The 16767-nt window shown below is 50.4% G+C and overlaps 5 protein-coding genes across 5 annotated transcripts in view; 3 read left to right on the top strand and 2 right to left on the bottom strand.

Annotated features, from left to right (window-relative positions):
- Window positions 1-5851: 5851 nt before the first annotated feature.
- Window positions 5852-7516, top strand: CCT6 (chaperonin-containing T-complex subunit; the record flags this gene model as incomplete). Its single annotated transcript, XM_018858971.1, has 1 exon — window positions 5852-7516. The coding sequence occupies one exon, from the start codon at window positions 5852-5854 to the stop codon at window positions 7514-7516; it is 1665 nt and encodes a 554-aa protein (XP_018711128.1).
- Window positions 7517-7872: 356 nt separating this feature from the next.
- Window positions 7873-8992, bottom strand: METBIDRAFT_201371 (uncharacterized protein). Its single transcript, XM_018854937.1, has one exon. It carries the CDS (start codon window positions 8795-8797, stop codon window positions 8228-8230), a length of 570 nt encoding a protein of 189 aa, XP_018711127.1. The 5' UTR covers window positions 8798-8992; the 3' UTR covers window positions 7873-8227.
- A 1340-nt stretch (window positions 8993-10332) lies between these two features.
- On the top strand, window positions 10333-10563 carry CZF1 (Zn(II)2Cys6 transcription factor CZRF1; the record flags this gene model as incomplete). The annotated part of the gene is made up of 1 exon (XM_018855271.1): window positions 10333-10563. A coding segment is annotated over one exon (231 nt), but the record flags the coding sequence as incomplete, so codon positions are not given.
- Window positions 10564-13163: 2600 nt separating this feature from the next.
- METBIDRAFT_78939 (syntaxin-binding protein) lies at window positions 13164-15035 on the top strand (the record flags this gene model as incomplete). The annotated part of the gene is made up of 1 exon (XM_018858970.1): window positions 13164-15035. One exon carries the CDS (start codon window positions 13164-13166, stop codon window positions 15033-15035), a length of 1872 nt encoding a protein of 623 aa, XP_018711125.1.
- A 160-nt stretch (window positions 15036-15195) lies between these two features.
- Window positions 15196-16767, bottom strand: part of METBIDRAFT_32582 (RuvB family ATP-dependent DNA helicase pontin) — a 1585-nt gene continuing 13 nt past the window's right edge. The window contains exon 1 of the mRNA XM_018856090.1: window positions 15196-16767. This exon is cut by the window's right edge and continues 13 nt beyond it. Coding sequence (XP_018711124.1) covers window positions 15298-16671 — 1374 coding nt within the window. The 5' untranslated portion in view covers window positions 16672-16767 and the 3' untranslated portion in view covers window positions 15196-15297.

Genomic DNA, 16767 nt, shown 5'->3' with positions numbered 1-16767 from the left:
GGGGGGGGGAGAGAGAGAGGCCGAATGGTAACACATGGTGCTTCATGAAAGAAGACTGAAGTGTTACTAATGAAATGAGCTCATGAAAAGCCTAGAAATTTTTTTTGACTATTACAGAGTGTCATTGAAAAACTCAAGTGCAAAGGTTTTGTTTGATGGATTTGCGTAACGAGCCACATGGACCGCATGTGCGCCTATATTTTTCTGGCAGCATGAGAAAATTCTTAAAGAAAGGACCATACTACAACTATTTCATCTTTTTCTCACATATATTAGGCGGTATAGCAAAACAACGAGCAAAACTTCGGGTATACAGTTTTGCGTTTTACAAGAATGGCCATGCTTTATTGTGACACAACATGCAATATTACTTCATTACTACATTGTAAGCATTGTCAGGTGCTTGCCTGTTTTAGCTTGAAAGTCACTGAATGACTCCTGTAAGCTCATATTAGAGTAGTCCAAGAGCGTTGAGCCACATAAATTTCATATTTGTGAGGTTGAGGGGAATCTTTCACCTATCCTTCACTCCAGTCGTAAAAATCCGATATTCTGGAAACGAAAGATTTCGAAGTTTATGCTCTGTTAGCGTAAAAAAATATGAGTCCTTGGCTGGCTATTATTTTGTGACTAATAAATGTATGAAGACGCGTATAGGATCTGGTTGACGGACTATATTATTCCAAAAAGTATGGATTGGTTTGAAGCATGCGTCCGAGTCAAAGAAAATTTTTGTTCATACAGGAGTTTCATTGCAATCTAGACCATTCCTAAAGTTCAAGGCCGTTGAAATAAGAAGGAACACTTCGAAAACTTGAGCAGCATTTGCATGAAACAACCTTACTCTTGGGAATAATATGGAGGTGCGCTTGCCCGGTTTTGCATCACTATCATATTTTTACATGCAACGAATTTGATCAAAAGGGCCACAAAACTAAGCTTGTCAGATTTGCCTCTGGTACTATGGTGTTTCTTGGCTGGAAATTTAAGGACATAAAGTTACCCTTCTTTGGATACTCAGATTTTGCGATGCTTCACAGTACGACTTTCTTTTTGCAATAGAAAGTCATTATCTTCGCAAGGCTATTTTATTAAGAAAAGTGACCTGTTACCCTTGGTCATTGAAAGCCACCTTTTACTGAGCAGCGGTTTTAGTAGCAAAGTAAACAAATGTATACACAATTTGGGAATCTCTTGAAAATGCTCGTATAAAAGCTTGAGGAATGTAGGACAATAGTTCATAAGTGGCTTCTCAAAGCCTAACATCAGGATAAATTACGTAAATATGGTTTAAATCATGCTGCCACGTACTTTAATTTGGCTCTTTGGTGATCCAACTCGAGTAGCAGACATAGGTGTGCTTAAACTGTTTATAGGGAGATTAGTATATCTAAGCTTGAACTCAGAAAAAAAAACCAGAAGCTTGAGGCTTTCCTTAAGCATTACAAATCCAGCTCACTAAGAGATGTTTACACGCTGATAAAATCTATATCAGATGCACTTCTCATCAAATTTAGATCACAGGGCTGTACCATTTGAGAATAAAGGTTTTCAAACGGAAATTCATAGCGAATATCTTCCTTTGAAAAACAGCCAACGTTAGCTCTCACAGTTGTTTTGAAAAGCAGCCACAGGTATCAAGGGATGATTCACAGAGAGACACCGTGTGGGCTTTCTGTAAAGTATGATATAGTTCTGAAGACCCATATGACAATCTTCCAAAAAAGCGCAAGTAAACATTTCTTTCATTGGCATAGCGTGAATGTTAACATCCAAAAACTAAAGATTCGCCGCTGCAAATTCGGGTACTAGTCTTTTTTGTTTTGCTAGTGATTCCCGAATCGATTTTTCATAGTGATAACCACATCGATACACCAGAAAACAATCCAATCTCAGTGGTGCTTACGGTCTACATCACAAGGAGTCTTGCTTGTGGCGGGCCCCTTGGCTCTGTACACCATCAAGATACTCAAGTGTTGGATTTGTAAACACCAGGATTTTCTAGAGCGAATGAAAGTACAGAATGAGACTGTATTGTTGATCAAGCGCTCATTGAATTTGCTCGAAATTCCTTGATATATGTATGGGAAGGGAGAGAGTGCAGAGTAACTAGAGGCCAATAATTGCTCAAACTCGGAACATAAAGTAACTCGGGAGACGTCCAGTATTCCAGATACTTCCTGAAGAAGAAGAGGTATTGAATGAAAGAAAAGACCAAGTCGCGATCGAATTAATTCTGACTGTTTGCACGCTCTTGACCGCAGCACTCGTCATGTTTTTTGCTACTGTTGTTAGGTCTCTCTAGTGTTCCAACTGCAGTCTGACTGGGATCGATCGAATAACCTTACTGTAGTTTTCCCTTTCCTATTTGGCATCACTGCTTTAAATCCTGTCAAAGAAGCCAAGTAATTCTGTATCCCATGCGCATTGAGTCCTTAATTGTCTCATGTTGATGCAAGATTGTTTCTTTTTGAATGTACTATCGGTGAAAAAGGGAGGTTCGCAAAGGTAAGACGACACGCGGGAATCTTAGTTGGCACAAATATTGAATAGACTACTAAGAATAAAGAACATCACAGAGAAGCTAAACCATGTGATTCCAACTCCTTGAAAGATAACTTTATTTTCAAAAATTGTCTTCCAGCGACATTTGCTTCTAGAGCTTCCGAAAAAAGGCGCAAATTGGAGAGACAAACAATGTAAAACCGTGACACCACACAGGACACGGTGCGCAGAAGGGCTTAAATTGCTTTTTCAGTCGCATGCGGAGGATATTATCCTGGTTTTGGGGAAAATTCCTTTTTTTGCTCCACGCATGTCGGTCATGGATTGGTGATTACAGTATTTTTCTTCTACGCCCCTATATGTTCGAGCCGCTGAAATTGTGCCCACGCATGGTCCTTCCTGTCAAACCTCACATGATTCAAAGTCACACGAAAGAGATTCGCCGATTGACTTGAGAGAGGGGAAAAATATAAAATAAGTAAGACGGCAAAAAAGACACGTGTAGCAGCGGAAGTACGTTTCCCTGCGGAGAAAAAATGTAGTCTTGACGATGGCACCAGTATCGTGTAATCAGATTGTATCATTGCTGCAGCATTTAGAGTTGTAGTACAGAAATCAGTGGAACCGACGCATATCAAGACCCGTGTCTTGATTTGGCCTGGAGACCTGCGCAGACCTGCCGGCCTGAACCCTGTGCTTTTTCATGTTTCTGAGTAACTCATATCGACGGCTATGTATGAAAGAACGCCGCATGCAGTTTTGGGTCCCTCCGGTATAAACATTGATGAAAATCAGAAACTCAGCACCAACGAGTCGCCCCTAGTAAGAGACACAGTGTGCCTCCCAAAAACCAGCAGTATTACAATGATTGGATGTCATTTCCAGCTCGATCTTGTAAATATCGAAGTTAGTGACATAGAATTTCTCACAAAAAGTTACCATTTGCCCGATATCTTTTCTAGCCTCTTCAGCCTATTTCTCGCTAGTTTCGTCGTTCCAGTTGAGCTCACGTTTCAAGATCTCAGCGAAACCATTAACAACGTGCAAGGCTTGTCGGGATTTCGGAAATGCTAATCTAGATCTTGTGGCCAAAAGTCAAGAGAAGTTTTGATGTACTCGTATCTCAAGGAAAACTTTAAAAAGTAGACTTATTTGAGTGCGTCTCACGATCATGTTTTGTTTAAGAGTCTTCCAAAAAAACAAAGTTGCAAGTGAGTATTTCATTCAGTAAAGCTGTTAATGATTTGGGATCATCCAGACGATCACTGCATGAGTTTTATGTTCGGGTGAGATATGATTTTGGATTGTTTGGGAAGAAGGTGCAAGAAGACATTCTTCTAGGAAAGATTTGTTTTTGGGGCTAATTCCTTTTTTAGGGATTGAGGTTTCTGGAGGTTTGTGCCAATTTATATTGTTTGAGTCGCATCTGTGCTGAAACATGCCAGGTGGGCTCAAATAGCATAGTTGGAGCAGTGAGAAGATTTCTGGAGCGCATTTTTCTGGGAGAGGGTAAGTGAGTTTTGGATGAGACTGGAGTCAGCTGGATATTCTAAAATACAGAGTTTCAAGCAGAAACAAATGATCCCAATCGAAATTCAACATGGACCCACCAGAAAATGGTAGAGCCAAGAACTTGACAAGTTGTCTCAGGGAAGTCGGCTAGTCTGTTGAAGTTTTAACCGATTCCTCTGCTAAAACCTTTATCGATGATGAATGAAATTAAAGGAGCCAGACCAAATAAGACCTCTGGCCTTTACATCAAGAAAGTTTGTGCTGTCAAACACGACGATTTTGACTTTTCTCGTGAGCAAGCACCTGAAGCATATGGAATATCAAACAAGCACCACGCAAAGATTTGCTCACATTCCATGGAGTCAAGTCTTTGTGTTAAGAGAATCCAAAGCAACCCGCACCAGAGGGTCGACAAACGAGGGAAACCTTTACTATGAGTATTCCCTAGAATAGCCAAGTTTTAGACAGCATGAGTGGTTAAAGCAGCCAGCCTCAGAAGACTTGGAATACAACAGGAAAGCTGTATCCGGTACTGAATTCTGGATGCTGTGTTCCACGGTGATTCGTCTGGCTCAATACATTCATGCATGTTTTCGTTGAAGTGACAGCGGCCGAGGAAGTGACCGTGTGTTTCAGTGGTTCTGCTGCGGCGCCACTGTGGCGGTCTTTTATGAACTGGAGGCACGAATGTGGGAGATGTTATAGGCGGAGACAAAAGTGAGAGACGTTAGAAGCGGAGACGAAACAGTACGGACAATAGGGTGCGAGAAAGTTTCGGATCAAATTGGAGTCAGTTGGGTATTCATTTCGGTAGAGTTTCACGCGGTACAAAATTCCATGGATCAAGATTCATCATCAATCCCATTACGTAGAGATAAGATGGGGCGTTCCTTTCATTTTTTACCATCTGTTTGTTGACCTTGCCTTACTAAATCTGCCTGTATAACCTTTCTCTTGTTCCCGTTGTCTCAATCTCTCTCATTCTCCTTGTTTCAATCTCTCTTATTCTATTTTATGTGTTGACCGGAGGCTTTGCCGCCCGGCTCTTTGGTACGAAGCGCTTGGATCCCGAGTTATTATCACCGAGACAAGCTTTTCTTGCCTTCATTCAAAAACAATGTTTTTTAACTGGGTGAGTTATAGCGGAGGAGATCCTGAGTCGCTGCCTCCACCGATCGGATAATGGCACAAAGGCGGGCCATACAAACAGAAGTCTGTCTGAGACCAAAAAAAGAAGAAAAGTACAACTCGCTGAACGGCGGAACGACGAACCCCGCTATTTGCCCATGAAACCATAGACTGGCCCATACAACGGACAGAACACACCACAAGAAATAGGAAAAGAGAACACAAAAACAGAGCACAAAAAGAGGGTACAAAACATAGCACAAAAAGAGGACACAAAAAAGAACACAAAAAGAGGGCACAAAAAAGAACACAAAAAAGAACACAAAAAAGCACACAAAGGAGAGAACACACCACGAAAAACAAAAACAGAAGACAGAAAACAGAAGACAAAAAACAGAAGAAAAACAGGGGGCAAAAAATAGAAGACAAAAAACAGAATACAGCACAACACAACAGCACAACACAACAGCACAACACAACAGCACAACACAACAGCACAACACAACAGCACAACACAACAGCACAACACAACAACACAACACAACATCACGAAATCACAACACACCAAAAAGTGTACCCGCCAGGAGGCGCGTCACGTGACACGCCTGTCACGTGCATACCACGTGACGCACCAACGCGCCGGAGCAATTTTTTCCTCGTGCTCCGCCACCACTACGGCCCCTTAGACACGCAGAAATCCCCCCCAATGTCGTCGTCCATCCAGCTTTTGAACCCCAAGGCCGAGTCCTTGAGACGCGCGCAGGCGCTCCAGGTCAACATTGCCGCGGCGCAGGGCTTGCAGCAAGTTTTGGCGTCCAACTTGGGCCCCAAAGGCACATTGAAGCTTCTAGTGGACGGATCCGGCAACTTGAAACTCACCAAGGACGGCAAGGTGTTGCTCACGGAGATGCAGATCCAGCACCCCACGGCGGTGATGATTGCCCGTGCGGCCACTGCGCAGGACGAGATCACCGGCGACGGCACCACCACCGTGGTGTTATTGGTGGGCGAGTTGTTGAAGCAGGCCGAAAGATTCATCAGCGAGGGCGTGCACCCGCGTGTGTTGGTGGACGGCTTCGAGCTTGCGCGCGAGGCGGCGTTGCGGCATTTGGACGAGTTCAAGACGCGGCCGCTCAGCTACGACCGCGAGTTTTTGCTCCAGGTGGCGCGTACTTCCGTGGCCACCAAGGTCACGGCGGAGTTGACGGACGTGTTGGCGCCCATCGTCACGGACGGCGTGTTGTCTGTGCAGGGCGAGGACAGCAAGAGCTTGGACTTGCACATGGTGGAGATCATGACCATGCAGCACGGCAAGGCGCAGGACACCAGCTTGATCAAGGGCTTGGTTTTGGACCACGGCGCACGGCACCCGGACATGCCGCGCCGCGTTCACAACGCGTTTGTGTTGACGTTGAACGTGTCGCTCGAGTACGAGAAGACCGAGGTCAACTCCGGGTTCTTCTACTCGTCCGCGGACCAGCGCGAGAAGTTGGTGGCCTCGGAGAGGAGGTTTGTGGACGAGAAGTTGCGCAAGATCGTGGACTTGAAGAACGAGGTGTGCGGCTTGAACGGCGACGCCGGTTTTGTCATCATCAACCAGAAGGGCATCGACCCCATGTCCTTGGACGTGTTGGCCAAGCACAACATCTTGGCGTTGCGCAGGGCCAAGAGACGGAACTTGGAGAGGTTGCAGTTGATTGTTGGCGGCGAGGCCCAGAACTCCGTGGACGACTTGTCCCCCGCGATCTTGGGCCGTGCTGGCTACGTCTACGAGGAGAGTATCGGGGAGGACAAGTTCACGTACGTCACGGAGTGTGCGGAGGCGAAGGCCTCCACCATCCTCATCAAGGGCCTGACCAACCACGTATTGCAGCAGACCAAGGACGCCGTGAGAGACGGCTTGCGCGCGGTGGCCAACGTGATCAAGGACGAGTCCATCGTGCCTGGCGCGGGCGCTTTCTACATGAGCTGCAACAACCACCTATTATCCTCCAAGAGCCTCAAGGGCCGCAGCAAGCCGGGCGTCAAGGCGTTTGCCGAGGCGCTCCTCGTGGTGCCCAAGACGTTGAGCACGAACGCGGGCCTCGACTCCTTGGAGACGCTCTCTGCGTGCCAGGACGAGATCATCGACGACCACGTGGTGGGCATCGACCTTGCTTCAGGCGAGCCCATGGATCCTGCCCTCGAGGGCGTGTGGGACTCCTACAGGGTCGTGAGAAATGCCATCCTGGCCGCCACGGGCATCGCTTCCAACTTGTTGCTTTGCGACGAGCTTTTGAAGGCCGGCAAATCGTCTTTGAAGGGCCAGGGCCAAGGCGCGCCGCAGGGCGCGCCGCAGGGCATGCCGCAGGGCATGCCGGGCATGATGTAAGGGAAGCTTGACGACTCCGATTCCCTTTGCGGCTCGATCCACCGGCGCCGACTGGAAGGGTCTGGTGGCGGTGCCAAGTCACAAGCACGCGTCTGGTGGTGCTCGACATGAACGGCGGGCATGAAACACACCGGTCAAGGGGTCAGATACATGCAACCGGCTGAACGGCTGGCCAAGATCGCCCTGTGGGCTTGCACGTCTGAACCGTGGGAGCTACATAGCACTGTATACTAGTTTGGATCTGACTTCATTACGCTCAACAACAAGCAGCTGCACTCACTGCACCACACGGGAGAATATGCCTTTTATAAAACGACCCCGTCACGTGCTGGTGCCACGACAGATGAGCGGCCCACCGTAGCACGCTGCACGCCTACGAAGTCCGAGTAGATAATTATGTTTTCTTGGCCTAAAATGTCCTCTTTTGACCGACAGGAAGGCAACAGGGCTTTGACAGTGAAAAGCCGACCATGCAGGGCACAGGAAAACGGTTGACGAAAAAAGCAATTCTCGGTGCCGCCTTCACGGCCTTGACAATGAACCCATGGCCTGTTTCGGTGCATTTCTCCTTTTCGCTATAAATACATTGCACCCAGCGAGACATCCAGGAGTGCCGCGTCCCGTGAGCCACAACAAATACTACAGATGGGCACATGTCCTGCACGCGGCATGCCAGGACTTTCGCCAGCTTATTCGAGCTTTGCTCCCAGCTCACTTGACGTATGCGATGGCCATGTGACTAAGCCTGAGGCAGGGCATGGTATATTCTGAGATTCGAGGGGTTGTGTGGAGACGCAAATGTCGGCTCGTGCGGAAGTAGCAAACGGCGCTTTGCATTCTTCCCCACTGAGCGTTCGCGTCGGTATGCTCAGTCCAGAATAGGCGCGAAACGCCTGATTTTTGGTGCGAGGGCATGACCGTCTTTGGGTTTGAGTTCCTGTGGCACATGCAGATACGGCTCGTTCTTGACGTCTTCCGCGAAAATTGAGACTCTCCTATTTGACAAAAGCTTGAGTTTCCACTGGTGCCCAAACAGGCGGGCGAGAAAAGAAAGGGCACGTTCATGTATACCCATCGCCATGTCTGTTGGTGGTTGCGGAGGGTGCTTTGCGCCAAAACAATGCGGAATAACTTTGGGCTTAAGCAACACCGCGGAAAAACTCTGTGCAAAAAAGTACGCGAATGAAGAAAGGTCGGACGGGGAAAGCTGGTGTGCAGGTACACCACTTCATGACGCACTTGAGAAAAAAAATCAATAGAGACTCGCTGCGCGACATGCATGGCTTTGAATTGTCGTGCGCTTTTCTCAAAGTTGGGCGCCTTTATGTACGGTTAGGAAATCCGCAGTAATATGCATGCTTAATTGCAGTAGGCTTTTTTTTTTTCTAAAAATCGTTCGAGCTTTACAAGAGGGGTTAGCGTGGCACTTCCCTTGTTTTTTATATATTGCACCACACCCTCTCTTTTCTCGCCTCGACACTCCCACGTTTCTTCATCTGCGGCCTCCTTACAACTTGTGGCCTCCCTTTCTTTTTTTTGTCCTCCACGTGCGTCTGCAGGCCCGCCCGAACCCAACTGTTGTCCACAGCCCGAATCATAACAACAGACAAATAAACATTCGAGTGCCTGGCAGATCGATGCATCCACGTCACAACACCCAATAAACAGGTATGTTCACCCCGTTTCTTCTCCAGCACATGCCCACTGTGCCTGTCGGCTATGTCGTTAGGTTAGACCTCTCCAATTCGTCTGCCGCTAGGCACGGATCCAGCCACGATTCACCTCGCGTGATCCCCGATGCTTCCAAGCATTGGCCAAGACTTTCGACGCACCTGCCTTTGTGTGTTTAGGCATGTGTCACCTGGCGTGAGAAAATACACCATGCCCGCTTATTGTGCGTGCTGTTATTCCCCGGTGAAGAGGTCTAAAATGACACCGCATCAGTCACGAGATCAGGAAGGTCTTGCGCATTTTTTACAGATTCGCCTGGTTTTCGACGCTACAGGAATGACACATGGCCGATAGCAGGGCCGCCAGCATGTAGAGCTTGAGGGCTTGGATATTCACTCCTTTCTAGGCCAAAACCCCGCCCAGTATCACGGCCAGGAATCACGCTCAGATGTCACAAGCTCATCCCAAACCAAAACCGTTTACTAACTTTCAGACACCGAACAAACATGAGCAAGTGGAAGAATCCGGCGTGGGCCTACTCCCAGCCTCCCCCTGGAAATCCCAACACGTGGCACAACCCAGCCAAACATCCCGAAACGTATGCGTATGTACAGCCTCCGCAGACACGACCTTTTGTGCCCGGACAGCCGCCCTCCGGCGAGCAGGACAACGGCGGCATGAGTGCAGCCAGCCCCCCTAAGTCTGCGTATGTGGGGCCTGCAGCAACGCTGCCGCACACTGGACACGATGTGCCCTCGGATGAAACCGTGCCTCGCCCAATGATGCAGCTGCAGCTGCAGCCATACCCGCCGCCCATGAGAACCGCGTACATGACCGCGGCGCCCATGGGAGGGCCCCCGTTGGCCCCTGGACAATACGCCCCGATGCCGATGTACCCGTATCACGTGGTGCCTACAGACCAACATAACTACGGAAGCTATCACGTGCCTGGCGACCAGTGGGACGCGCACGGTTCCAAGCATCCTCCCGCAGGCAGCATGCCCGAGCCGCAACTGCAGGGAGACTACGAGAGACGGATGCTGAAGGCGTCTTCAGCGAGCAGCCCTGCGACAGACCCCGCATCGATGCGGGACTCGGCTTCATCCGCGGTGGACTCACTGCAGGGCCTGGCGGGAAACAAGCCTACTAAACGGTCGCGGATGGGCTGCCTCACGTGCCGCCAGAGAAAAAAGCGCTGCTGCGAGACCCGCCCGCAGTGCACAGAGTGCCAGAGACTACGATTAAATTGCGTGTGGCCCAAGCCGGGCACAGAACACAAGAACAAGCCTAAGGAAGTGAAGAGCCAGGAGAACATGATAGATCATGATGTCTACGGCAAGATCAAGGTGCTACGAGGCATTGTTGAGTATCGCAGCGACTAATGCAGCGCCTGCTTGCGAGAGACCGGGCGCGGGTGGCACCAAGCATTCTGAGGCACCAGACGCGCCGTGTACAGGTGCGAAATTATCACTTCATGCGCAGCGCGGTGCGCATGGCGAGCCTGGCCCACACACTGCATTGTTGGTGGCATGGCTGACCTCGCACGTGCAGAACGCACCCCAGCGTTGGGCATGCATGGGGCAAACAATAAACTTTCCCGTGACCGACTGTGTGGGGCGGGTTGCTTTTTGAAGGCTTTCTCTTGGCCGCATCCTTGGCGCCGAGACGGTTCCTGGCGGGAACGTTCTGGATCACGTCTTGCTTCCTTTTTCCTGCCTGTTTACGGTCCGCTCGAGAAGCGCTGCGATTTTCTGGGAGATCCCAGAGGAGCGCATTGCTTGCCTCCAGCAAGTCTCGCGTGCAGAGCCGCATTCGCCGCGCTTCCCGATGCAGCTCGGTAACCTCGGGATAAACCGAATGAGGTCACGGCGGTCTCTTTTTTTATTGATACATTCACTTCTTTGATGCCAATCAGCTGTTTTATAGTCACAATATGTATACATATAATTGTACTTTCTCACGTTCCAGCCCACTTACCTGCTAGTCTCATTGGGTATCTAGTCACGAAGGGCAGGAAGACATTCCGTTTGTCGGCGGCCCGCCCGACGAAACGCAATGCTTGATTACCCGCGCTTTTCAAGCCTCTGAAAACGTTTTGATGTAGGTCGCATACGTCATATCGTTTGCTTTTACGAAGGTCTGAGAGGGGCCGATAAGCTCGTGACTATGAGTACCCCTCAAAGTGGTGTTCGGTTCTGCCACGTGCAAGCCAATGCTTGGCATCTCTGATATTCATTTATTTTCCTGACTGCTCAATTTTTTTTTTTTTTTGAAGAAAACAAATGGTCTGAGCCGTGGAGTGTATGAACCCTCCCTTGCCGAAACAATACCGACACCCCGGTTTGGCTATCCGCATTTGGAGATAAGGGTAGCTATATAAGACATGGCCGGTATACAATAATGTCGTCCGAAGCACCACCTCTTAAAATTAACTTTTTTCTTCACTTACATTTGGGCTGGGCGCTGCAAACTTTCTCAGTCAACCTTCACACCAAGATTTTTTGATGAGAGATGTGCTGAAACTTAATCGCAGGTGCCTTATCGCGGATTCCTCGCGGGAGATTTTGCATTGTAGACAGTTCATAGAAACGCATACTATCACCGTTTGTGGAAATAGTGGCGGACGTATTTTCCTCGGTGATCTCAAGCGTAATATTCAAGCCCCAGGCTTCATGAGTGCCTTTCAGAATAGTGGCGGGATTCAAGAAACGCCTCACGTGCCACATGCCAAGAAATTTGGCACTTGACATCACATTACTAAATAGTATGGGGAAGGGTGTCTGGGCTCTTTCCTTTCTGGCCAAGGCCAGGGAAATGTCTCCTGCAAAAGCAAGCATGCGTGCAAACAAAAACAAGAGTTTGGCTGCAGAATTTCTCGCCCTGCTTTCCTGCAAGTGCAAGCAATCACAAGAAAGCTTGCCAGGAATATACTTTCGTTTTGAAAGACTTCCTTGGTGATCAACTACACTTCTGCCCTGGGAGCGGTTGTTCGAGAAGCTGGGGGTTGAAACTAAAACTATTCACAGAACCTGAGGAGACCGAAACGGCAGAAAAATGAAAAAAAAAAAAGAAAAGACAGAACGATAGAGAAGGATGCGAGCATTTGGGTCTGGCATATCCTTGAAGTTCCCGCCGGCCTGTCCACAAAATCTTGGGAACATACAAGACAACCCGTGGATTTAAACAAACCATCCAAAGAACTTCACTAGTGGCAGCCGTGTAGAAGCACATCAGCTCTGGCTTGTTTTGACCCCTCCATCCCCTGTTTAGAAATCTATGTTTTTTTGCTGTTTTGTTCCTGGTCTCCTTTTCCGGTTTTGTACCCGTGTTGTGTTCTGCGCTGCCCGCATTTCCTCTTCAAAAGCATTTTCCTTTCTGGTTTCTGTTACCGAAATGGACTGCCGAATCAGAAGAGTTAAAAGTGAACCCATTGACGCCTTCGTCATTCCGCAGTTTTTACCAGCGCCAAAAGCCACGAATGCCTCCGTGGCAGGAATCGCCGAGCTCAAGGCGACCTGATGTACGGTGACGCTGCAGGCGCGCGCACGGAGCAAGGCTAATAATAAAGGGGGTGCCAAACACCTGTCGCGACATTCGGGGATCTAGATGTTCAGTCGCCGAAAAGTGCACGAACAGCGGGGCGCCGGCAGAGGGACACCCGTACACCTCATATGTCTCCAGCACATACTCCAGCCGCGAGAAACACCCGTACCCCCGCTCGCTCCACCTTTACGCGAACGTGATACATGGCTTCACTGCGGGCAGTAACCACGATCGTCTCTCATGGCCTCCGAACCCCTGTTTTTGCGCCAGCGGCAAATCAGTATGTCAGTTTACAGCTGCGCGACTCCCAGAAACGATCAGCACATTTCTGCATAGGACATTGCTTCCTCACTGAGTGGCCCGCGAGCCTCCCGTGCCTCGAATTCTCATTTCCTCCCTGATTTACTAACATCCCCCAGATGCGTTGGAGCGCATGCTTCACCTTAACAAAGACGGCGCGGCGGACTTGACTTTGGCGTCCAAGGCCGAGGAAATCGTGTGGAAAGTGCTCGTGATGGACCGCAAATCGCAGGCCGTGATTTCGTCGGTTTTGCGTGTCAACGACCTTTTAAGGTGTGGCGTGACTGTGCACACGCTCCTTTCTGCCACACGGGCGCCATTGCCCGATGTGCCGGCCATATATTTCGTGGAGCCCACGCCACAGAACGTGTCGGTGATCATCCAGGACTTGCAGGAGGAAAAGTACGAGTCGTTCTACGTCAACTTCACGCTGGCCATCCGCCGCGAGCTCTTAGAGGACTTTGCTAAGAAAGTGTCCTTGTGTGGCATGGGGCACAAGATAAAGCAGGTGTACGACCAGTACTTGGACTTCATCGTCACGGAGCCCAACTTGTTCTCGCTCGACTTGCCGCGGATCTTCACGCAATTCAATAGCCCGACCACATCGGAAGATGGTATCAACGCTCTAGCAACCGTGATAGCCGATGGCTTGTTGGCTGCGCTAGTCACCATTGACGCCGTTCCCATCATCCGGTGCCCGAAAAACGGGCCTGCAGAACTTGTGGCTACGCAATTAGACATGAAGTTGAGGGACCACGTGGCGAATTCGCGGGCGGCGGCCTCTCAACTGATCCAGCAGCGGCCCGTGTTGATTCTTTTGGACCGGAACATCGACATTGCGTCGATGTTCTCGCACTCGTGGATCTACCAATGCATGGTCAGTGACGTGTTCGAGTTGCGCCGTAACACCATTCGCGTGTCTAAATACCAGGACAGCCTGGCCCAACCGCAGATTAAAAGCTATGACGTGGACCCACGCGACTTCTTCTGGAACAAAAACTCTCAGTTGCCGTTCCCCGACGTCGTCGAGAACGCGGACATTGAGCTCAACACATACAAGAAGGACGCTCAGGAGCTCACGGCGCGGACCGGCATCTCGTCCTTGAATGACATTGATCCCAACGCCAACACGGACACCTCCCTTATCCTGCAAGCGGTGGAGGCGTTGCCCGAGTTGACGGCTCGCAAGGCCACGTTGGACATGCACATGGACGTGCTCGCGTCGCTATTGAAAGAGCTCGAGGCTCGTTCCTTGGACAAGTTTTTCGAGGTGGAGCAGAACTACAGCAACCCGAAGGTTCAGAGCGAGTTTCTCGAGCTCTTGCAGTCCGACTCTGCGCGCGACAACTCCTCCGATAAGCTCAGAACGTTTTTGATCTTGACGTTGCTCACGGAGTTGCCGCAGAGCTTTGTGGCAGACTGTGAGAAGATTTTCGCATCCAAGTACCCGGAGATCGACATGAGTGCCTTCAAGTACATTGTAAAGTTCAAGCAGATCCTCAATTTGTCGAGAAACATCACACTTAATGAGCAGTCCAACAGCAACGGCCACTCGCTTGCAGAGAACAATTCGGCCTTATTTACGGGACTTTCGTCTAAGCTCTACGGGCTCACCGAAGGCCGGATCTCTGAGGGCATCAGTTCCTTAGCCTCAGGCTTGAAGAAGTTGTTACCGGAGAAAAAGGCGCTTCCAATCACTAACATCGTGGAGGCCATCGTGGAGCCCGGCAATGCATCGTCCAACTCTGTGCAGATAACGGACGACTACTTGTACCTAGACCCAAAGTCCCGAGGCGGCCACTCGAAGCCGCCAAAGAGACAATCATACGAGAGCGCCGTTGTGTTTGTCGTGGGCGGTGGAAACTACTTGGAGTACCACAATTTGACCGAATGGTCTGCGCAACCAAACAAAGCCGCCAAGAACATTGTTTACGGAAGCACGGACCTCGTGACCGCCAAGGAGTTCTTGGCCGAGGTTTCGGACTTGGGCAAGATAGAAACGTAATAGTGTAATAGGCTTTAATTGGAAAAAACTGGAAACACAGGAGGGAGTAAGCGGAGGGAGGAAAGGAGGGAGGAAGAGGAGGGAGGAAGAGGAGGGAGGAAAGGAGGGAGGAAGAGAAGGGACGAAAGGAGAGGAAGTCGGAAAAAAACTACAAACAACGAGGGTGGAATACGACGCCCCACGCGGGCCTATTCTTCGTTCGTTCAATTTTTATTTACTGGTTTCCCTTGGTTGAGTGTGGCGAGGCCCTTGTCCGCGCCGATCAAAGGTAGCCCTTGGTACTCTCCAAGACCTTCATCGAGCGGGAGGAGTCCAAAAACAAGACCTCGCACTCCTCGATGTCCGTGATGTTAATCTCGCTGCGGTTGGCCGTTTTGCTCAAGATCCCGGCCGGCGCCAACAACTGCAACGCGTACCGCAAGGAGCTGTTGACGCCGTGGTGCGACAAGCGGCCCAAGGCCTCAGGCGTCACAAACAAGCCCTCCAACGTGGCCCTCTTGGAAATGATCGTCCTGATCTCGTCCTGATTGTAGGGCAAGGTCTTGACGATCAAAAGCCGGTCAATCAAGTCCGGCGGGCAGCCGTGCGGGTACTTGGTGGCGTCGTCCGTGCCCCGGATGGTGGTCATGCCCCTGTTGCAGGCCAAGACCACGATCGGCGCCATAGAGCTTTCCAACGCGCGGTTCAAGTAGGTGAAGATCTCGATGTCCAACATGTTGACCTCGTCGATGAACAACACGCCCGGAATCAACTCGGCCACGCCCTGGTCGATGTACTTGGACACGACCTTGTTGACTTCCGTGCGCAACTTGTCGGTGATCTCGGTCTTCTTGGGCTTCAACAACTGGCCCATCATGGAAAGCACGTCCTGGCCGCCCTGCGGGCGGGCGTTGGCCACGTCCAAGTCGTGCAACGTGACCTCCTGCACGATCTCCTTCTTTTTGTGCACCTCGCCCTTGGGCAAAGGCACGTATTCCTCGGCCTCCAAGTCGAATTCCGTGGCGTACGCGTCCGAGCGGCCCACGCGCTTGACTGCGCCCGTGTTGGCCTCCACATAGATGACGTCGCCCACCACCACGCGCTCCTTCTGGATGCTCTCGTATATGCTGGGGTCCAAGCGCAAGGACTTGGTGCCCTTGGCGGTCTTCAAGCCTACAATGACATGTGAAATGGTCTTGCCGTAGCCGCCCAACGGGTTCTCGGCCTCCTCCGGCGTCAACTCGATGACCTCGCCTTCGTACACCTCCTTGGTCTCCTTGATGCGCAAGCCGATGGCCTTGCGGAAGTTCTCCATCAACGCGGCGGTTTTCTTGACCTCGGCACTATACAACTCGCTGCCGACAATGGGGCAAAACGGCACCTTGGGCCCCAACTCCTGCGAGATGGCCAAGGCCAACGCCGTCTTGCCCGTGCCTGGCGCGCCCGCTAGCAAAATGGCCTTGCCGCTCATTTTCTTGGTTTTGATCAAGTCCACAATGATGCCGCAAGCCTCACGTGCCTCGCCCTGGCCCACGAAGCCGCCGTCGATTTTCTTGGCGAGCCCGTGCTCGTCTAGGCCGAGGCCCTTGATGTGCGTGTGTGCTGCCGTACGGGACTCCTTGCCCTGCGTGTCCTTGACTTCGTTGATTTGCACCATTATGGGAAGATTCGAGAGAAACAAGGTGCTTTCTGTCATGTTAGATGGAGCGAGGCCGCGATGAAGCGCGCCTGTGTGCAGGCGGCCCTGGCGAGT

This window comes from Metschnikowia bicuspidata, assembly GCF_001664035.1.
Source record: "Metschnikowia bicuspidata var. bicuspidata NRRL YB-4993 chromosome Unknown METBIscaffold_4, whole genome shotgun sequence".
Taxonomy (NCBI): Eukaryota; Fungi; Ascomycota; class Pichiomycetes; order Serinales; family Metschnikowiaceae; genus Metschnikowia; species Metschnikowia bicuspidata.
This window is presented reverse-complemented; position numbering and strand designations above follow the sequence as displayed.